The 23,153-nt window shown below is 43.6% G+C and overlaps 1 protein-coding gene across 4 annotated transcripts in view; it reads right to left on the bottom strand.

Moving 5' to 3' along the window:
• Window positions 1-23,153, bottom strand: part of ELP1 (elongator acetyltransferase complex subunit 1) — a 132,398-nt gene that overhangs the window by 41,797 nt on the left and 67,448 nt on the right. For all 4 annotated transcript variants that reach the window (XM_075604388.1, XM_075604364.1, XM_075604380.1 and 1 more), the window contains 3 exons: window positions 19,176-19,346; window positions 5,225-5,331; window positions 4,228-4,331 (listed from right to left, as the gene is read on the bottom strand). In XM_075604388.1, the coding sequence (XP_075460503.1) occupies window positions 4,228-4,331; window positions 5,225-5,331; window positions 19,176-19,346 (382 nt within the window). The remainder of the gene's footprint in view (window positions 1-4,227; window positions 4,332-5,224; window positions 5,332-19,175; window positions 19,347-23,153) is intronic.

Below are 23,153 nucleotides of genomic sequence, written 5' to 3'. Positions count from 1 at the left end.
TTCTAATAGATCTGGAGAGTTGCTGTGGCTAGCACGTATTTGCTTGCAAGCCCTGCTGCTACAAATTACTGTCATAGGATACTCTCCATCCTTCGATCCATAGTATCACGGAATGAAACGGCATCCATTAGTAATGTGGTCTTTCCTGCAATCCAAGTGATTGCCACATCCACTTTTGGAGGGTTTTCATAATTCTTGACTTCTGTATCCGTGAAAGGACACATCGTTGAAAACCACTTGTGGGGCTTATTCCACTTGGCCATCATCATCATCATCTCTTTTATAACCGTATGTAGTGGAAAGCTTCTTAACCTCTTCTGAGTCATGGGAAAGCTGATCTCTTTTCAGGTAGATAAGAAAGTGAGAAAGCTACAGCGAAACGTGCGTCAAGGGTAAGCGTCACCCACCAACTCTACTCCACTAAGACCGGCAATCAAAACCTACACAGGAGTTATACATCGGGATCCTCAGCTGATGTTCACGAGCCCAGTATTGGGACAAGGGTAGGGCCGCGTCCATACTCTGTGCAACCGTGTCGTGAACAAAAGGCCGTACCTCTATGAGCAGACTATAGAGTGCGCGACCGCGATTGTCAAGCAAACAATTTTGTGTTTGTCGCGCGACGGCCGGGTCACGTGGGCAGTTCAGCCAATGAGGGTGTAGCAGCTTCGTAATGTCGTGCCTCCCCATCCCAAAGGCCGTGGATCGCTCAAGCGACAGGCACGCGTGATGCAAGGTGTTCCGTTGCGCGTGCATAATATATCTACGGCCTAAGATTAGCCTTAAGTTTAGATCTTTGCTCCCCTTTCTCTACCTTGTTCCCCTATCCCTGCCCACCCTTATTGTAGGGTTATGTATGTAGGGACAGATGGTCTCACACGGTCCACATACTGGTGACTTGATGTGGTTGCTGTATGCATTATACAAGCGCATCTTGTTCTTCTATAGAATTATAGGTTAATCACATACCGAGTGATGTAGAAAACCAGTGCTTCCGAATAAGCCAGCCTTTAAATGTATAAGAATAGCGCTGGGACCACTCCAAATATGCTTCTATAAGTTATGATAACCCTAATAGGGGTAGGGGACTAGTACCTAGTGTCATAAAACACCAATAAGCAGTACATAAATTGTCCCATACAGTGAAAAATGAGGGTATCACCCCATAAATGCAACTCACTGTGAACTTCCAAGATCCATAGGAGCAGTCCCAAAGAAGCAATCAGCAGCGTGCAATCCACCAGGCAGAACTGAGCAGGAATGGATGAGAAAGGCAGTGTACTGCCTAGGAAGCAGGAGGAGGCTCACGGTAGCATAAAAAACACTTTAATATGTAAAAGGATCATACATAGCCCCTATATTAAAGTGTTTTTTATGCTACCGTGAGCCTGCTCCTGCTTCCTTGGCAGTGCACTGCCTTTCTCATCCATTCCTAATCACATACCCACGTTGTTTACCACAATTTATATACTCACCAATCACACTACTGAATTCTACAGATAGTGGTAACCTTGTGTTGACTGGCTCTCTTATTTACCCGCCTACAGAGCGGATAGTAAACGCTGTTCTATACTGTACCTCATACCAGCAAGAGAGAAGCCCGCACATGTTGGCAATTTGTACATTCTTGAAGGTGCACCCTGCTAGTGTGTGGGGTAGTAGCCACTGTGACTATACGTTCCTGTGCGTGCACTCAATTATTCATTCTTTTAATTGACACCATCAGCTGATCTCTGCATTTTTTATTTAGCTATTTAAGTATTAGAGATTTTAATTCATGTTCACATTACTATACTAGCAGTAGGGGTCAGCAGATTACTCTCCAGGCATTTTGTTCTACATCTACATCTGTTCATACATTGTCCAGGCATTGATATCCTTTCTTATCAACTGGGATACATCCCTCACTGTCATTCAGCCTTTCAACTAACACAGAGTCTAGAGCAGGGGCGTAGCTATAGCCCGGGCAAGACCCGGGGGCCCGCGCTCTTGGGGGGCCCGTTCTCCCTCCCCAGTCGGCGGCCCATCTGTCTCTCTTCGGATAGAGACAGGCTTGGGCGGGTAGGAGGAGAGGATGCCGGCTGCAGAGTGTGGAGCTGATTACGGATGCTCCTCTCTGCATCTCCCGGTTCCGTGTGTCTCTGTGTTGGTAAGTGTGTGTGTGTGTGTATGTATGTATGGTAAGAGTGTGTGTGTCTGTCTTGGTAAGTGTGTGTATTTATAAGTGTGTGTTGGTGTGTGTGTGTATTTGTAATGCATGTGTGTATTTCATGCATTATGTGCATGTATATGTTCTATATTAAGTGGGGTTTTTATATGTTGAATATAAATGTTTATTTGTATATGGTGTGTGTGTTACACTAATGTTGCATGTTTGGTATGTGTGTATATGGTGTAGTGTTTGTGTGTATATATGGGAGGGGAGGGGGGAGAGAGAGGATGGGGGGAGGGAGGAGAGAGAGAATGGGGGGAGGGAAGAGAGAAGATTGGGAGAGATAGGATGAGGGGGGGAGAGATGATGATGACGAGGAGGAGATGATTAGGAGGGGGAGAGATGATGAGGGTTATATAGCTGATGATGATGAGGGATGATGACGAGGAGGGATGGGGAGAGATGAGGGATGAGGAGATAGAGCAGGGGAGAGCAATCTTTTTTTCCTGTGCCCCCCCCCTACTGGCTGTCCCACTCTCTGCTCTCCCTCCCCTTGGTTCCGGCCGTCATGACGTCACTTTGCCATGGTGATGCGTCTCCAGAAGCCGACTGAACCAAGGTAAGAAGTTTACAGAGGCCTTCACCGCATCCCTGGCATTTAATTTAAGTGCCTTCGGGAAGCACGCGGGGCCTCTGTAAACCCTGCGACCCCCGCAGATAATCTCGTACGCACCCCTGAGATAGAGGATCTGGGAGAGGATGGAAGGGAGAGAGAAAAAATTCTAGTCAGTATTAATATTAATGGGGCCCTGAATTTTTTTTTTGCCTGGGGGCCTGCAAATGTCTAGCTACGCCACTGCTCCAGAGTGCATGCAATTGGGGCTTTATCCTGCCTCTGACAGGTGTTCTTCTTCACTACTGGTGTAAGATGTCAGACTCCTCAGGCGAAGAACTGCTCTCCTATGCAGGCTCGTTTGGGACCTCAACCTCTTCTGGGTTTATTTAATTGCCCATAGAACCACTGATTGCATGCTGGGGGAGACAGTGTCCTTCATTCAGAACGGGAAAGTGGACACCTGATCATTGGGCTCTATGGCCGCTGATTTCAAACAATTCACAAATAGTTTCTTTGCTTCCAGCGCTGGCTTAATACAAGTCGCACAATGCCCGTCTCTCTTTGCCCCCTTCTTCCTATGAAGCAACGCATTAGTGGCTGTGTTAGATGTTCCTTCTTCTGGCTGACCCCCAGATGTACTGCAGTAAAAATAAAATATCCTCACTGCGCTTCCATCCTTAAGACTACCTAAGGACTTGCTTACAAGTTTTGGGCAGCAAGCTTTTGCCTGTTTGGCATCCAAGCTCATTCTGTATCCAACAGCAGTTTACAGAGTATCAAAAACGCTTCAGGAGTGTCCGCCACTAGTCACTGGTATTCCCACCCCCTCCCCCCCCAGTAAATACAGTTCCTGTGTCCGTATGTGCCGTCCGGTGTATGACGTCAGAGTGTAATACCACTCCATGACTTACTTCAAAAGGGAGAGAGGCTTACGACCCAGATTGAACTGAACTAGTCTCGTTACAAAGAGGAAAAAAAAACAAAAAACCCTATTGCGATGCGGTAGGACAGGAAAAACACTGCTCTGCAGGTAGGAGAGAGGGCCTTATATACCAGCACCTGCAGAAGAGTTTCCTGTCATACTGCGCTGAGGGAGGAGCGACGCCAAATCAGTACCCACTGCCATGTGTGGAACAAAAAAGTTCAATTGATCACAGATCAAAAAGAGATGGGATACAAAACTGTGAATTGACCTGACAATATATACAATATAGGGGATACCAAGTCACCGTTCAATTACAGGTACACAGCAGTAAGCAGACTAACACGTAAAAAAAGGCAACACTCATCTGAATCAGGATTTAAAACCTAATGTTCACACTGAGGAAAGATGATTGGAAAAACAGGACCTAACAAAAATGTGTTCAATGGACTGATTAGATAACTTAGTGATCACAAATCTGGTAACAACTCTATTTTGAAATAGTCAGTCATGTGGATCTCTACGTAGCTATTTTACCTCTCTGTCTATTGACGCCAGAGCAGTTTTTATGCATGGCTTGGGAAACTTCACGTCATTACCCACTCCACCCCTCCAGGGCTCCAGAACTGGTGTGGGGAGCGCTAAAATAAATATATTATTTAAGAAATGAGATTCAGAGGGAAAAAAAGAACGAGGCAAGAGAAAATGGAGAGGGGCGAGAGAAAAGGAGAAGGGCGGGGGAAAAAAAAAAAAGAAGAGAGGTTTGTAAAATGGTGAGGGTACACAACAACACTTTATTTGGGGTGCTCATACCCGAGAGAGAGAATAACATATTTTTAGACCCACATAGGAAATGAAAGGTGCACTTTTGATGAGCTATTCCAATTACATTAATCTAGGCCCCTATGAGAAGGGACCACCTATGGTCTCTGTGCAAATTAACTTGATGCCTATTAAACTTAACTTTCCTTATCTGCACCAAAATTACATACAAGAGCTGTGGCCCTAAACTAGGAGAACCATCTGTTCTGGAGGTTTATGTCAAGCTGAGGGTTAACCCTCAACAAAGATGTCTGAGAATTTTCTGCAGCCCTCTGAGCAAACGGTAATAAAGACATCAGTCAACACAGATTGCTCTTCATATATTGCATTCAAAGGGCTTCATTCACTTATGGCTTTATTCTGCATATATGTGGAAGTCTATGGGGATTGTGGCATGAACAGCCACTTCACCTAATATACAAAAACCCCTAAGGAGGGGTTTAAACTGTGAGTCAAGCTAAATCACCTCTGCAAAACACAACATTTATAAACTGTGCACTCAAAACTATTTTGGAATAATAAAGCTTGCTCACTCAATTATTGGATGGTGAGAATACATGCAAATAAAATAAATAAAAAGTGCCCTCATCAAAATAGAAGCTATTCAACGTTGAATATGCAAACAATTCCACTAAGTGCATACAATAGCATGTACAGTAGTTTAAGAGTTACAGACCAATTCACAATCATGTGCCATGAACACCATACATACCCCAAAGATACTTCCATATCTGCCCATCTGCAGTTTGCAGAACACATGTCTTGGTCTTTGAGCTATAGCAGAGACTGGTCACATGTCCATTTACTGTCCCACCATGTCTGCATATGAAGATTTCACAAATTAATCAAGTAGTATGTATGTCTTTATTTATATAGCTCCATTAATGTACATAGCGCTTCACAGTAGTAATAATCGGGACAATTATAAATAACAAATAACAGATCATGGGAATAAGTGCTTTAGACATAAAAGTAACATTTAGGAAGAGGTGTCTCTGCTCCGAAGAGCTTACAATCTAACTGAAATTGTATGTGGTATTCCACTCTTCTGCCACTGAATACAATACTATATAATAGTGTAAGTATATTATATAATATGAACACATACTGTATATACAAGTATTGCGTTACAGAAACATCGGGGCACCATGGACGCAACAAATAGATACAAACATCAATGAAAAAAATCAAATGGTGTGTGTGTCCCTGTGACGGTACGGGTAAATATGGCTGCTGTTAATAAAGGTCAAGCCTGCCATTCCCCCTACCTGTCAATAATACAGTTGTATTATGTGTATGTGTATATATGTATTATGTTGCCTGGTTCCAGCACTTCAGGGACCAGGGGTTAACTTCATGTTCAGTTGGAAAGTTGCAAAGCTGTCTGCAACCTTTCCCTGTAAGGCTGCCCTTTCCTTGTAAGGCTGCGGTCCCAGTAACAGCCTGTGCGCAGGGCGCGGCGTGCGCTGTGCGTGTAAGCACCGCCCCTTAATGGGGCTGGGCCCAGTACGCACCGTCATGCAGAAGGTGCAGCCGCGCTGTGCTGCAAGGTTTTTCCCAACTCAATCAAATTGAGTTCAAACCTTGCGACGGGGGCGTGGCCACGCCCCCACCGGCGGTTCACCCAATGAGGGCGAACCAGCCGCGTGACGTAATGGCCACGCCCCCGCAAATCCCAGACCACGCCCCCTCCCGTCGCAAGCTCCCCTCTCCCTGTCAGACCGCAGATCGCGGTTAGCGCTGTGCACGCGCCGCCCCCCCCGCCGGGCGCGCGTGTCACAGACATTACTGGGACCGCAGCCTAACTCTTTATGTTGCTCTATTTAATGTTGCTGTTAAACCCACCAATCCAGGGCTGGGCAGGCAGGCAGCACCTTGCCCTGAATGTTGCAATATGGTGGGTTAAGTGTATAAAAAAAGTGGGGAGGGAGACCCCTAGATATCTTCAGCTCAGGCTGTTAGGCCTCGGCCATGCTCCCTGCTGGCGTGCTGAGGCGCAGGGAAAGCGGGTGCTTTCCCTGGCCTTGCGGTTGCTTACCGCACGCGCTGTCAGCGGGCCGTCAGGGGGCAGGCGCGTCACTGGCCGGGGGCAGGCCAGTGACGCTGGCTCACATGACCGGCCTGTCGCGCCGGCAAGCGGGGGAATTTTAAATTCCCCTAAGACCTACGCTTCCGCAAGCGCGCGGAAGCACAGGTGAGCCCCTACTAAAGCCGCTCTAATTGCGGCTGTAGGGGCTCAGTGCTGAGCGGGAGCGCGCCAAAGCACGCTTCCGCCAGCAAGCGGTAAACATGGCCGAGGCCTTAGTTCTCATGCTTGGCTTAGAGGATTCCAGCTGCAGTGCCAGTTCCTGTACCGGTTCCAGGCAGGAGGTCCAGTCTGGTCAGGTCCAAGACCAGTTCCTGTAAGCACTGCAGTGGAGGATAACAGGGGAGATCTCTGCAAGAAGGTCCTGCAACTAGTCCTGCAGGGTATCCCCAGTTGTGAGTATGTGTGTTGTCTGTTTATATGTCAGTTGTGGATACTTTTTTCCAATAAATTATTTTATAAACTCGTGTGTTTCTTTCTGGCAAATTGATCCCTGGTATTAGTCCTCGTCTCCTGTGACAGTCCCTATTTAAAACAGGCTTCTAACAAATCCTGAGCTTGTGTGTCATGATCTGTGTGACTCGTTGATTTTAAGTGCCGGTTGTATTAAGTGTGGAGTTTAAACCAGGAAGGGGTTAAACAAGGTATAGTATATTGAAGTACAGTTTATTGTTGGTACTTATAACTTTATAGTTGCAATAATTAGCAGGATTGAGTGCCACTCAATGCACATCTTGTCACATGTATATGCACTTGTAGAGCAGCTGTTCCAGGGGGCAAACAGCTGTGAGAAGTGTGAGCAGGTGGTCTCTTTAGAGTCAGAGATTGCTGATCTGAAGAGGAAACTTGCAATATTGAGGGACATTGACAATCTTGAAAGGAGTTTAGTGCTCACTGAGCAGGCCCTGACTGGGACTAGTGGTGCAGATAGTGGAGCTGTGGGTGAGGAGCTGGTATGTAGGTAGCTGGGTCATAGTTAGAAGGGGAAGCAGGAGAAAGAGGCAGGCCAGTTCTGAGCTGATTCATCCCAATAGATTTCCCATATTGATTGAATGTATTGGGAGTGTCAGGGCAGGAATGGCAAGGCTGGGGGAGACTGATTCCTCTAGCAGCCAGGGGACTAGTTGCTCCAGCACAGAGGGGACTCGGGATACTCAGAGACCAAGAAAGATTGTGGCGGTAGGAGACTCCATTATTAGGAAGGTAGATAGCGCAATCTGTTGCCATGACCGCACGTACCGAACAGTTTGTTGTCTCCCAGGTGGTCAGGTTCGGCACATTGCGGATCGGATAGACAGATTGTTGGGAGGGGCTGGGACTGACCCGGCAGTCTTGGTACACATTGGTATACAGCTGAAGAAAACTTGGCGTATGAACTTTTCAATTCAACAATGTAATTGCGGGCAAATATAGATGTACCAAGCTATATAAACGGCACATGAATATGTATTTTAAACAATATAATTATGGGTAGGTATAGGTGTACCGGGTTTGAGGACAAAGTTGAGGAGTAATACGTAATTAAAATAAGCAATTTATTAAAATACACAAATGAATATAGACAATATTTGTCAACTAGACCTGAATTAAGTTTAATCAATGTTTTGGATACGTGAATGATCCATCCAGACCAGTCTAGATCAGTGGTGCGCAATCTTTCAAGCATGCGCCCCCCTTCCTGCTTGCGCCCCCCTCTGCTTGCGCCCCCCCCCCATATCTCCTCTCTGGTGTCGAATGACGCCGCGGGGTCACGTGACGTCACACGACCCTGCAGCACCATTTGACGCCGCGTTGCCGAAGATAAGGTAAGTGAAGTTGAAGAGGCCTCACGCGATCCCCCGGCATTAATTTAAATACCGTGGGGAAGAGCACGGGGCCTCTGCAGCCGCTGTGTCCCCCAGTTTGCACACCGCTGGACTAGATAGATATATCTTTATTTCACAGTTGTACAACAAATATTCCACATTAATATTAAAAATAGGATATGGAAATACAGAAAATCTTCCAATAACACTTATTTTTTTTCAAATATTGAGGTATAACCTTTGTATATTGCAGTTAATAGCAAAATATATACCTCAAATATTCACATAGAAGATAATCTAAAAACTTATTTAGAATATTAACACTCTCTGTACTAATACTGAAGCAGTTAAAGCAGTATAGTACTAGCAAAGGAGGAAATAGGGACTGGGGAGTGAGGAATACTCTGGCTACTGTCTAGAATTAAGTTAGGGTGCTGGGACTAATAATGTATGATCCCTATGAAAGAACGTACAGTAGGTGTAGGAAAAAGAAGGCCCCTAGTGTAGCACTCCCAACTGATGTGATGATGATGTATTTTAAAATAAAACTTTATTAGTACAATAATGATAAAATAATGGTGGACTAAACAACACAAATTCCTCAAAAAATCACTATCTAAATAGTCTCAAATTCATATCTAGCTGATATGACGTCTGTAATGTGTGTTCATATTAGAACAGGTGAATGTTCACCTGGAGTCCTGTCAGGACCAGGTGATAGTTAAGTACCGTATTATCAAAAGGCGAACATCGCCACTGAGTAGGTGAGCAGTTTATCCTGAGTCCTGATTCTGTCCAGGTACTGCTACTCCTTATTTACTTAAAGCGATGTTCCCCACAAATGGAGAGTATATTAGAAGTGATTAAAAACCTAGTATATAGTAGGTATGGCTTTGTAAAAAGCACACAAAGCCTAGTAAATTACCTATTAGTGACCCTTGGTGGAGCAGAATGCTTAGTCCACCATTATTTTATCATTATTGTACTAATAAAGTTTTATTTTAAAATACATCATCATCACATCAGTTGGGAGTGCTACACTAGGGGCCTTCTTTTTCCTACACCTATGTTCTTTCATAGGAATCCCTTTTACATACTAGCAAAAAAAACCTTGATTGGAGTTGCCGCTATACCCCCTTGTAATCTATATTGAATGAAAAGATGAACTTAATAACAACAAGAAAGACATAAAAATATCTTTCATCTTACTACTGTATTTTCATCAACCATCCAAAAAGTGTTCTACAAGATCTTTAATCAGCGGCAACTCCAATCAAGGTATTTTTTGCTAGTACTATACTGATTCAACTGCTTCAGTATTAGTACAGAGGTTGTTAATATTCTAAATACGTTTTTAGATTGTTATCTTCTATGTGAATATTTGAGGTATGTATTTTGCTATTAACTGCAATATACAAAGGTTAGACCTCAATATTTGAAAAGAAGATTAAAAAATTGTTATTGGAAATTTTATCCTATTTTTAATATTAATGTGGAATATTTGTTGTACAGCTGTGAAATCAAGATGTATCTATCTAGACCAGTGTTTCCCAACTCCAGTCCTCAGGGAACCCCAACAGGTCAGGTCTTAAAGATATCCCTGCTCCAGCACACGTGAGTCAATCAGCGGCTCAGTCATTTTGACTGAGTCACCGGTGCTGGAGAAGGAATATCCTTAAGACCTGACCTGTTGGGGTTCCCTGAGGACTGGAGTTGGGAAACACTGATCTAGGCAATAGTCTGGATGGAACAATCAGGTATCCAAAATATTGATTAAGCTTAATCAAGGTTCAGGTCTAGTTGACAAATATTGTTTATATTTGTGTATTTTAATAAATTGTTTATTTTAATTACCTATTACTCCTCAACGTTATCCTCAGAAACCTCGGTACACCTATACCTAACCATAATTATATTGTGTAAAATACATATTCATGTGACAAGTTTATATAGCAAGGTACATCTATCTTTGCCCGTAATTACATTGTTGAATTGAAAAGTTCATACACCAAGTTTTCTTCAGTTGTATACCTTTTCTAAGGGGGTTTGAGACCCCTTTTACTTAGGCTGCAGAACATCACCAGTGGGATGTATCACAAAAGGTTGATTGTAAAATTATAACATAACAATCGACTATTATATACATTTCTCTCATATTTAATTGTAGTTATCACACATTAGCACTAAGTTTTTTCCTTGGTACACATACTGTAGGCACCAATGACAAAGTTAGGGAAAGATGAAGGGTCCTGAAGAATGATTTCAGGGATCTAGGCCAAAAGCTTAAGGCAAGGACCTCCAAGGTAGTATTTTCTGAAATACTACCGGTGCCATGTGCTACCCCAGGGAGACAAATCGGAGATTGGGGAGGTTAAGGCATGGCTGAGAAAGTGATGTAGGAAGGTTTTTTTTTTTAGCACATTGGGACTCATTTTCGGGGAGGCGCAATTTTTATGGGAGGGACCGATTGCACCTCAATGAAGAGGGATCTTCTGTTTTGGGGGGGGGGAGAGAATGTTAAAAAGGTTGGAGGAGATTTTAAACTAGGATGGAGGGGGAGGGACAAGAAACAGATAAACTAAATAGAATAGATGGGGAAATAGCAAGGGGTCATGGAGGTAGAATGTGGGCAGGTGCGAATTTGGCAAAGAGCGTGACCCCCATAGTAAATACAGAAAATACTAGAAAATTTCTAAAGACTAAACCCAATTGGCATAGAAAGGCAGGAGCAGTTAAGATAATAGTACAGACTGAACAACAACTTAAGTACAAGAACCCCGACAGATAAAATGGGGGTACAAGGGACCAGTATGATGATATAGGCAGTGTTCGACAATCCTATACATTTACACACCCGGGGCGGGTGGATTTAACCTCCGGGTGAGTAAATATTGGCCCAAGCAGCACACGTGTTTGTTTTTTTAAATTTCCCTGCTCGCGCTCAAATTTCCCTGCTCGCGCTGAAAAAAAACCAAAAAAACTCCCCCTGCCTGACTGCTGATTGGCGCGCGCTCCCAGGCTTTGTGGGCGCGCGGCCAGGCTCTATATGAGCCCGCCCCCAACGAGCGGCCATTTTTCCCCCAAGGAGGACACAGTAAGTACTATCTGTGCCTTCCCCCTGTCCCCGCTTCCCCCCGTGTCAGCCGGCGAAGCCGGGAAATTGGAGCGGGGATGTCCCCTCAGGTCCCCACTTCACCCCGATCCCCGTGTCAGCCCGCAGGGCCGGGAGATTGGAGCGGGGATGTCCCTCAGGTCCCCGCATCACCCCGATCCACGTGTCAGCCCGCGGGGCCGGGAGATTGGAGCGGGGATGTCCCCTCAGGTCCCCGCTTCACCCCGATCCCCGTGTCAGCCCAAGGGGCCGGGCGATTGGAGCGGGAGGGGGGGGGGGAGCGGGGTGGTGGTGCTGGTCGCGGCCTTTCCTCTCTTCCGACCCCCCCCCGTGTGTGTAGAGTGAGAGTGTGTGTGTGTGTGTGTGTGTGTGTGTATGAGGGAGTGTGTTTGTGTGTGTGTGTGTGTATATTGGGGAGTGTGTGTGTGTGTATATGGGGGAGTGTGTGTGTGTGTGTATATGGGGGAGTGTGTGTGTGTATATGGGGGAGTGTGTGTGTGTGTATATGGGGGAGTGTGTGTGTGTATATATGTGTGTGTGTGTGTGTGTGTGTGTGTGTGTGTGTATATGGGTGTGTGTGTGTGTTTATATGGGGGAGTGTGTGTGTGTATATGGGGGAGTGTGTGTGTGTGTGTGTGTATATGGGGGAGTGTGTGTGTGTGTGTGTGTATATGGGGGAGTGTGTGTGTGTGTGTATATGGGGGAGTGTGTGTGTGTATATGGGGGAGTGTGTGTGTATATGGGGGAGTGTGTGTGCGTGTGTATGTGTGTGTGTATATGTGTGTGTGTAGGACACCAGATCAGTCACCCCCCACCTAGTCAGTCAAAGTCACCATCTCCCCACCCAGTTCACCCCCATCAGTCAGTCCCCCCATCTCTCACCCACTCTCTCTCTCTGTCTCTCACCCACTCTCTCTCTGTCTCTCACCCACTCTCTCTCTCTCTGTCTCTCACCCACTCTCTCTCTCTGTCTCTCACCCACTCTCTCTCTCTGTCTCTCACCCACTCTCTCTCTCTGTCTCACACCCACTCTCTCTCTCTGTCTCACACCCACTCTCTCTCTCTGTCTCACACCCACTCTCTCTCTCTGTCTCACACCCACTCTCTCTCTGTGTCTCACACCCACTCTCTCTCTGTGTCTCACACTCTCGATCTGGATATCTTATTTACCCTGTATATCTTAACTGCCCTATACTACACCAACATAATTTATACTGCTTTCTTCCAGATCTGACTCAAGCTTCACATGGAAGACATCGGAACCCCCCCTAACCCAGAAGACAGGTAACGAACACCTCCCCTCCAATGTATAACATTGCGGGAACCTGGACATTGAGGGACTGCGGATCAGGTAAGATCCCAGACGGGATTGCTGCTTTAGATATTGTGAAGCGGGGATGTCCAGACACTGGTTAAGGGGTTCAGGAAACTAGTCACTCACATCTGGCTTTTATTTCTAGATCCAACACACACATACACACACACACACACACACACGGGTTGGGGGCGGGACTAGGTGGCGAGTAGATTTTTTGGTTGAGATAGTAGATTTTTGGGTGATTTGTCGAACACTGGATATAGGCATTACTGAAACATGGTGGGATGAAACTCATGACTTGGCAGTTAATTTAGAGGGTTATTCCCTTTTTCGGAAGTGGAGTTTGTTTATATGTTAAACTGGATCTAAAACCTATTACATGGGAAGATGTTTATGAAGGGAATAATGAAAATGTAGATACCTTGTGGATAGAAATTTGCAATGGAGGTAAAAGTATAAAGAAAATGTATATAGGGATATGCTATAAATCACCAAATATCTGTGAGATTGAGGAAGCTAAAATACTTTTGCAAATGGAGAAGGCATCAAAACTGGGTCATGTTTGCATAATGGGTGATTTTAATTATCCAGACAGACTGGGGCAATGAGATTAGCATTACAACAAAATGAAACAGGTTTTTGGGGGTGCTTAAAGACAATTACATGACCCAAATTATTGAGGAACCAATCAGGAGAGGGGCAATACTGGATTTGGTCATATCAAACAATGTAGAAGTAATACCAAATATTCAAGTCAGGGAACATTTGGGTAACAGTGATCATAACATGGTCTCATTTGAAATAAATCATCAAAAAACAGATTACTTGGGTTCAACAAAGAATACACTGAGGACTAATCTACAAGTAATACATTGGGATGATCTATTTGCAGGGGAAAATGTAGAAGATAAAAGGGGCAGTGTTTAAAACATTGTTAGAAAAGCACAATTATCAGTATATACCCGTGGGTAATAAATATAAGAAATACTGTACATCAAAACCAATGTGAACAAACAAAAAGGTAGGGAAGGAAATGGAAAAGAGGCGGCAGGCGTTTAGATTCTTGAAGTCAGAAGGGACAGAGACATCGTATCAGAATTATAAGGAATGTAACAAAAGTTGCAAAAGTGCAATCAAATTAGCAAAAATGGATAATGAAAAAAGGATTGCAATAGAAAGTAAGATCAACCCTAAAAAGTTATTTAAGTACCTTAATAACAAAAAAATGAGAAAAGAAAATATAGGACTCTCAGTGTGAGATGGGCAGGCAGATTATTGGAGATAAGGAAAAAGCAGAGGTATTAAACAAATAATTTGCCTCTGTGTTTACCACGGAAGAATCAATTTCAATAGTAGTGCCGCAGGAGGAAGCCACAACCTCTTTATTAACGAACAACTGGTTAACTGAGGAAGACATTCATAGGCGGCTTGATAAAATTCAAGTAAATAAGGCACCTGGCCCCGATGGCATACATCCAAGAGTTCTTAAGGATTTACATTCAGTAATAGCCAAACCATTACATTTAATATTCATGAACTCCATTTGCACAGGCTCAGTACCACAAAATTGGAGTAAAGCAGATGTGGTGCCTATATTTAGAAAGGGAGCTTAGATCACAACCGGGGTATTAAGGACCTGCAAGTCTCACATCAATAGTGGGGAAGCTACTAGAAGGTTTAATACGGGATAATATTAAGGAATACCAATCGGAATGCAAAATTATTAGTAATAGTCAGCATAGATTTATGAAGCAAAAAGAAAAGAGGTTGGGGCGCTCCCTATTTGTATAGGCTTGTGATGTTGCCTGTGTGGTAGTGTGTAACCAAAGAAAGGGTAGTGTATACTTGCCCTTGTTGTTTTCTGCAGCTGGACCAGTAGAGAAGATAAAGGATAGATCATGCCAAACTAATCTTATTAGTTTCTTTGAGGAGGTAAGTAGGAATTTAGACCAGGGTAATGCAGTTGATGTGGTCTACTTAGATTTTGCAAGGGCTTTTGATACAGATCCACACAAAAGAGGTAGTGTACAAAATAAAGAAAATTGGACTCAATAAAAAATATTTGCACCTGGATTGAAAACGAGTTGAAAGACAGAAAACAGAGGGTTGTCATAAATGGAACTTTTTCAGGTTTGGCTAAAGTTGTGAGTGCAGTATCTTAGGGATCGGTACTGGGACCCCTGCTTTTAACGTGTTTATTAATGACCTTGAGATTGGCATAGAGAACACAGTCTCCATCTTTGCTGATGACACTAAACTGTGGAAGGTAGTAGAAACAGAGCAGGATGTAATTTCTCTCCAGAAGGACTTGGAGAGACTGAAAGCTTGGGCAGGTAAGTGGAATGAGGTTTAATACAGATAAATGTAAGGTTATGCATTTGGCAAACAAGATTAAACAGGCGATTTACAAATTAAATGGGGTTAAATTAGGGGAATCCTTGATGGAGAAGGATTTAGGAGTGCTTGTAGACTGTAGGCTTAGCAATAGTGCCCAAAGTCATGCAGTAGATGCAAAGGCAAACAAGATCTTATTTTGCATGAAACGGGCAATGGATGGGAGAGAATAAACATACTTATGCCCCTTTATAGAGGATTAGTAAGACCACACCTTGAATATGGAATAGAAAGATAGATAGGAAAAAGCAGGCACCAACAGTACAGGACCAAAGAAAAAATGAAGGAACATCCAAAGAGCGTGTGCCCATTAAAAAGAATTAATGGATTCTAGCAAAAAACAGCCACATTATGGAGTACAGAGCCCCCCCACCAACACGCTTCGAGCGTGAACTCTTTATACCCCCTTGATAAAGAGCTCATGCTCGAAACGCGTTGGTTTGGGGCTCTGTACCCCATAATGTGGCTGTTTTTTGCTGGAATCCATTAAATAATTCTTTTTAATGGGCACACGCTCTTTGGATGTTCCTTCATTTTTTCTTTGGTCCCGTACTGTTGGTGCCTGCTTTTTCCCATCTATCTTTCTGGTTAGCACGCTGAAGAATCGGAAGCACACCCCCTGCTGTGGATAAAGTCTGGACAATGTGGATAAAGTCTGGACAATCTGGATCAAGCACTCTACAATGAGTGAGTTATTATATCTCCATTCCGATATATTATGTTGGATCACTTAACTGTGAGGTCCCATACTACAGTGCTTGTGGGGACCCTAGTCCACTAGTCGGTTTTTCATGGAGCTTTGAATGTTCAACATATTTGGGATACAATTTGTGTTTATCCATTGGGGAGTACACATTTGCAGGAATCTTCAATCAAGTGTATTTTCAAATTAATAGGCTGTTTTTGGGAGCACCACACACCTTCTGCATATTTTGAATATGGAATACAATTTTGGGCACCGCTCCTTATAAAAGACTTTATTTATTGAACTAGAGAGAGTGCAGAGAAGAGCCAGCAAATTAATAAAGGGGATGGATAATCTGACTTGTATGTGGAGGCTAGCTAAATTAGATTTATTGACAAAAGAGGCATCTAAGAGGGGATATGATAACTATATACAAATATATCCGGGGACAGAAACAAAGGACACAGGGTCATCCCTTACGGTTGGAGGAAAGGAGATTTTACCAGCACCAAAGGAAAGGGTTCTTTACTACAAGGGCAGTTAACATGTGGAATTCATTACCTATAGAGGCTGATGGCAGGTACAATAGATTTGTTTAAAAAAAAAAAAAAAAGATTGGACATCTTTTTAGAAAGGTTTACAGGGATACACCAAATAAGTAAACATGGGAAGGATGTTGATCCAGGGAGGAATCTGATTGCCAATATTTGAAGTCAGGAAGGAATTTATTTTTCCCCTTATGAGATATTATTGGATGATATGTCACTGGGGTTTTTATTTGCCTTCCTCTGAATCAATATTCTGTAAGTACGGATATAGGATAAAGTATCTGTTGCCTATATTTAGCATAGGTTGAACGCATGTTTTTTTTTTCAACCTCATCTACTATGTAACCATAGGTGAAATGATAGGTGTGAAATCAGCGCTTATGCAAACAACAATAATAATGAACCTTAGATACAGAGTCCAATTGGTAGTCCTGGAGCTGCCTTGAAAAGATTATTCTGGTATCTTCTACCCAGAATCGGATTGAAGGCTGGAAATTATCTTTTCTGGCGCTGAGGTGAGGTGGAGAAGAATGTACTTGCAATTTCTTCTGTTAAGCTGTGACCTCAGGAAAAGGAGAAAAAGAAAAGACAAAACATGCAGAGAACCTGCAATGGTGTATTACCCAAGGGATAACAAAATTATGCAATGAAGGAGCAATTTATTACAATATTAAAATAACAAGGTTAAAATAACCATGGGTGACAATTGATGAACTTACATATAAAATACAATTTGATATAAAATTATTGGATAATGGACAAGTGCCTAAGCACTATCCACACTCTTGCACTTCGGAACTTAGTTCAACAGTTTCTTTCTTAGCTCCGTCTGGTCTAAAATTGAAAACCTACTCACCAAAAGTGAATAGGAAATGAGCACTTGGTTTTAGTGGTCTTTGCCGTTGATATCGCCGCTCGCCTGGTGGTGTGTTAGTCTCTGCAGCCGGGGATCCGATTCAGTGTTCCTGAATGCAATGCTTCCTGGAATACACACGATCTGCACGGCGTGATGACGTCACCAGTATTGGTCCTCAGCTACGGTAGCTCAACGGTGAAAAAAAACCTTCCAACGCGTTTCGAAAGTACAAATGATGTCTCTCTTCGTCAGGGATAAGTGCTGCTTGTATCTGATCCATTAAATACCCCAGTTCGTGATTCAAAGTGCTTTGTGATTGGCGCAATCGTTAATAGAGTAGTTACACCCATCTGCCTTCTACATGTTGTCTTATGGAGGCACAGATGTACTAATACTAATTAATCATTACGTTATTTCTAGACATATTAATACAGAAACATCTCTGTGTTCTGACAAGACCTGTATATATAAGGTACACTGACAGTTATTTACAATTAATGACTGTAAGTACATGTATCATTAATACTGTCTCCTATTGTAACCCATCTGATTTTATTGGATTTATAAATAGTCTTGGATGATCTCAGAGATGTTTATGTATAGCAATTCGGAAGCATAGTTTCAATAACAATCAATAAATCTCTACACATTGTTGGATATAATTGGCTGTTAGATATTGTGCCATGCTACCCTAATACATTATGTAAACTAACAAAATGAATATATTAATGAACATAATAATAATAAAACATAATCATAATAAACAAATGTTTTAAAATAAACATTCAAATCTAATTTAAAATAAATATGAAAAATACAAAAATACAAAAAATGCGGAATATAGATAGTATTTAGTGCGGATGTAATTTAAGATACACTTTTAACCATGGCTTTGAATAGCATAGGGAAGGAATATCTGAGCCAATCATGATTTAAAGTGAATTAATCATAATATTAAATAAATGTTATGAAGTGTTTCTGTATTAATATGTCTAGAAATCACGTAATGATTAATTAGTATTAGTACATCTGTGCCTCCATAAGACAACATGTAGAAGGCAGATGGGTGTAACTACTCTATTAACGATTGCGCCAATCACAAAGCACTTTGAATCACGAAATGGGGTATTTAATGGATCAGATACAAGCAGCACTTATCCCTGACGAAGAGAGACATCATTTGTACTTTCGAAACGCGTTGGAAGGTTTTTTTGGCACCGTTGAGCCACCGTAGCTGAGGACCAATACTGGTGACGTCATCACGCCGTGCGGATCGTGTGTATTCCAGGAAGCATTGCATGCAGGAACACTGAATCGGATCCCCGGCTGCAGAGACTAACACACCACCAGGCGAGCGGCGATATCAACGGCAAAGACCACTAAAACCAAGTGCTCATTTCCTATTCACTTTTGGTGAGTAGGTTTTCAATTTTAGACCAGACGGAGCTAAGAAAGGAACTGTTGGACTAAGTTCCGAAGTGCAAGAGTGTGGATAGTGCTTAGGCACTTGTCCATTATCCAATAATTTTATATCAAATTGTATTTTATATGTATGTTCATCAATTGTCACCCATGGTTATTTTAACCTTGTTATTTTAATATTGTAATAAATTGCACCTTCATTGCATAATTTTGTTATCCCTTGGGTAATACACCATTGCAGGTTCTCTGCATGTTTTGTCTTTTCTTTTTCTCCTTTTCCTGAGGTCACAGCTTAACAGAAGAAATTGCAAGTACATTCTTCTCCACCTCAGCGCCAGAAAAGATAATTTCCAGCCTACTATGTAACCATGTATAACAAAAAATCAAATGCTACACTACAGGGAGAAATGAAAATATAATAAAACAGTGTAAAATACCTGATATTAATGTGTTGCTTATCCTCCTCTGTCACCGTCAGATGGTGAATAGCAGATTGAGATGAGCTTTGTCCCTGACTAACAGCTAAAAAAGTATCATCCTGCACCCAGGTGAGAAGGCGAAAGTGCAGCGGCTTGATGTCCTTTGTATCATGTGGCTCAACTTTAAACCTGTAGAAAAAAAATAGATATATCATTAGACTTTACACAGAATACAGCATTCCTCACTGTTACCAAACATGAGCAGGAGGCCGGGTGTAGAGATTCAATGAGGGTACAACGTGTGGAAAGTTCCTTGGTTCTGAAAACCTAATATACAATCCAGTATATGTGTGTATATGTGTGCGTGCATGTGTGTATATGTGTGCGTGCATGTGTGTATGTATGTGTGTATGTATGTGTGTGCGTGCATGTGTGTATGTGTGCATGTGTGCGCGTGCATGTGCGTATATGTGCGCGTGCATGTGCGTATATGTATGCAGGCGCATGTGCGTATATGTATGCAGGCGCATGTGCGTATATGTATGCAGGCGCATGTGCGTATATGTATGCAGGCGCATGTGCGTATATGTATGCAGGCGCATGTGCGTATATGTATGCAGGCGCATGTGCGTATGTATGCAGGCGCATGTGCGTATGTATGCAGGCGCATGTGTGTATGTATGTATGCAGGCGCATGTGTGTGTGTGTGTGTGTGTGTGTGTATGCAGGCGCGTGTGTGTGTATGTATGCAGGCGCGTGTGTGTGTATGTATGCAGGCGCGTGTGTGTGTATGTACGCAGGCGCGTGTGTGTGTACGTATGCAGGCGCATGTGTACGTGTACGTGTGCGTGTGCAGGCGCATGTGTGTGTGTGTACATATGCAGGCGCATGTGTGTGTGTGTGTACGTATGCAGGCGCATGTGTGTGTGTGCGTACGTATGCAGGCGCATGTGTGTGTGTGCGTACGTATGCAGGCGCATGTGTGTGTGCATACGTATGCAGGCGCATGTGTGTGTACGTATGCAGGCGCGTGTGTGTACGTATGCAGGCGCGTGTGTGTACGTATGCAGGCGCGTGTGTGTGTACGTATGCAGGCGCGTGTGTGTGTACGTATGCAGGCGCGTGTGTGTGTGTACGTATGCAGGCGCGTGTGTGTGTGTACGTATGCAGGTGCGTGTGTGTGTGTACGTATGCAGGCGCGTGTGTGTGTGTACGTATGCAGGCGCGTGTGTGTGTGTACGTATGCAGGCGCGTGTGTGTGTGTGTACGTATGCAGGCGCGTGTGTGTACGTATGCAGGCGCGCGTGTGTGTGTACGTATGCAGGCGCGTGTGTGTGTGTACGTATGCAGGCGCGTGTGTGTGTACGTATGCAGGCGCGTGTGTGTGTACGTATGCAGGCGCGTTTGTGTGTACGTATGCAGGCGCGTGTGTGTGTACGTATGCAGGCGCGTGTGTGTGTAAGTATGCAGGCGCGTGTGTGTGTAAGTATGCAGGCGCGTGTGTGTGTGTATGTATGTATTCAGGCGCGTGTGTGTGTATGTATTCAGGCGCGTGTGTGTGTACGTATGCAGGCGCGTGTGTGTGTACGTATGCAGGCGCGTGTGTGTGTAAGTATGCAGGCGCGTGTGTGTATGTATGCAGGCGCATGTGTGTGTAAGTATGCAGGCGCGTGTGTGTGTAAGTATGCAGGCGCGTGTGTGTACGTATGCAGGCGCGTGTGTGTACGTATGCAGGCGCGTGTGTGTACGTATGCAGGCGTGTGTGTGTGTGTACGTATGCAGGCGCGTGTGTGTGTACGTATGCAGGCGCGTGTGTGTGTAAGGTATGCAGGCGCGTGTGTGTGTAAGTATGCAGGCGCGTGTGTGTATGTATGCAGGCGCGTGTGTGTGTGTAAGTATGCAGGCGCGCGTGTGTATGTATGCAGGCGCGTGTGTATGTATGCAGTCGCGTGTGTATGTATGCAGGCGCGTGTGTATGTATGCAGGCGCGTGTATATGTATGCAGGCGCGTGTATGTATGCAGGCACGTGTATGTATGCAGGCGCATGTGCATATGTGCTTGTATGTATGTATGCGTATGTGCGCGTGTATGTATATACATGTGTGTATGTATGTGCATACGTGTGTATATGTGCATACGTGTGTATGTGCGTGTGCATGTGTGTATGAGCGTATGTGTATGTGTGCGTATGTGCATATGCATGTGTGCGTATGTGCATATGTGCGTATGTATGTGTGCGTGTGTGTATGTGCATGTGTGCGTATGTGCGTGTGTGCATGTGCGCGTATGTATGTGTGCGCATGTATGTGTGCGTATGAATGTGCGTGCGCGCGCATATGTGCGTGCGCATGTATATGTGTGCGTATGCATATGCACGTGTGCATATGTGCGTATGTGTGTACGCAAAAAAGCGTCAAAAAATGATTAGCATTAAAGACTACCTCTGATAAGGTTTTTCAATTGGCAAATATTAGAGGGGATATAATTTCCCAAGTAGCCATATTACACTAAAGATAAAATGTAGTGAGTGAGGCTCAATGTTTCCTCAGAAACCAGGAGGCAGCCATCAGGAGGCACATGCGTATGTGCCTATGTATATGTGCTATGTGCGTATGTATGTGTGAAATGTGCTATGTGCGTATGTATATGTGATATGTGCTATGTGCGTATGTATGTGCTATGTGCGTATGTATGTGCTATGTGCGTATGTATGTGCTATGTGCGTATGTATATGATATGTGCGTATGTATATGATATGTGCGTATGTATATGATATGTGCATATATATATATATATATATATATATATATATATATATATATTCACCATAACTTAACTCAGTATTATGGTTTAGCCTATCCCATAGCCTCTCATGTATACCCAGTTAAAATCAACCCCACACTGATGAGACCCATCAAGGTCGAAACAGCTGTCTGTGGGTGGTTTTCTGGGTATGCACCTTAACCCTGGCTGTGCTCAAAGCTGTGACCATGCAGCAAGCTTAAGCCTATAGGGAACCATCAAAATGGTTTTTGAGGCAAAAAGTGACACTGTGTGCTCATTTGCATGTCATTTCCCAGAATCCCTTGCTGCAGTAGAAGTGCTGTATGCTGGGTGATGATGGGGAAAGGCGGGGTTGCAGACCTGCCTAAGACATGCAGATGAGCATAGAGTTGTATTTGCATATATATATATATATATATATATATATATATATATATATATATATATATATATATATATATATATATATATATATCCCCGGGAGCAGGCTTTGTCCAGTTCATACAGTCTTAACTTAAACCTGGGTTCGGTGCCCAGCAGCAAAGCTCCTCACAGGGCTGGTGGGACCAGAGCAACAGCCAGGGGCTTCCTGGTTGGATTTCTTGGAGGATATTCCTGCACAGGGTTCGATGTCTACAACCTTTAAACCCAAATCCTTATTCTACCCTTACCAATCGAAAGGTAGTTATATTGACACGTTTTACACAATTGTTTTAAAGGATTTTGAACAATTATGTTCTGATTCGCCATATATTAAGGGTAATTTGTCAGTGGGTGAATCTGAGGCACTCAAGGAGTTGAAGCGGTTGAAAGATCAGATTGTGATAAGGCAGGCCGACAAGGGAGGTAGCATTGTGGTGCAGAACCGTGAGGAGTACGTGGCTGAGGCAATGAGACTGCTTTCAGATGAAGCTTCGTATGTGGTCATAAAAGTTGACCCTACATTGGATTATCATCTGGAGTTATGCTCCTTATTAAAAGGGGCTCTTGATGGTAAACTTATTACGGAGGATGAATTCAAATTTCTCTATATTGCCAATCCTCGTATTCCCATCTTCTACCACCTCCCGAAGGTGCACAAGAGCCTCGAGAACCCGTCAGGTAGGCCCATTGTGTCGGGGGTGAAGTCTATGACGTTGAGTGTGTCCAAATACGTGGACCACTTTTTACAAACTCATGTTGTCCATCTTCATTCGTATATTAGGGACACG

This window comes from Ascaphus truei, chromosome 1, assembly GCF_040206685.1.
Source record: "Ascaphus truei isolate aAscTru1 chromosome 1, aAscTru1.hap1, whole genome shotgun sequence".
In the NCBI taxonomy this organism is placed as follows: Eukaryota; Metazoa; Chordata; class Amphibia; order Anura; family Ascaphidae; genus Ascaphus; species Ascaphus truei.
Note: the sequence above shows the minus strand (reverse complement) of the source record. Positions and strands in the feature narration are given on the sequence as shown.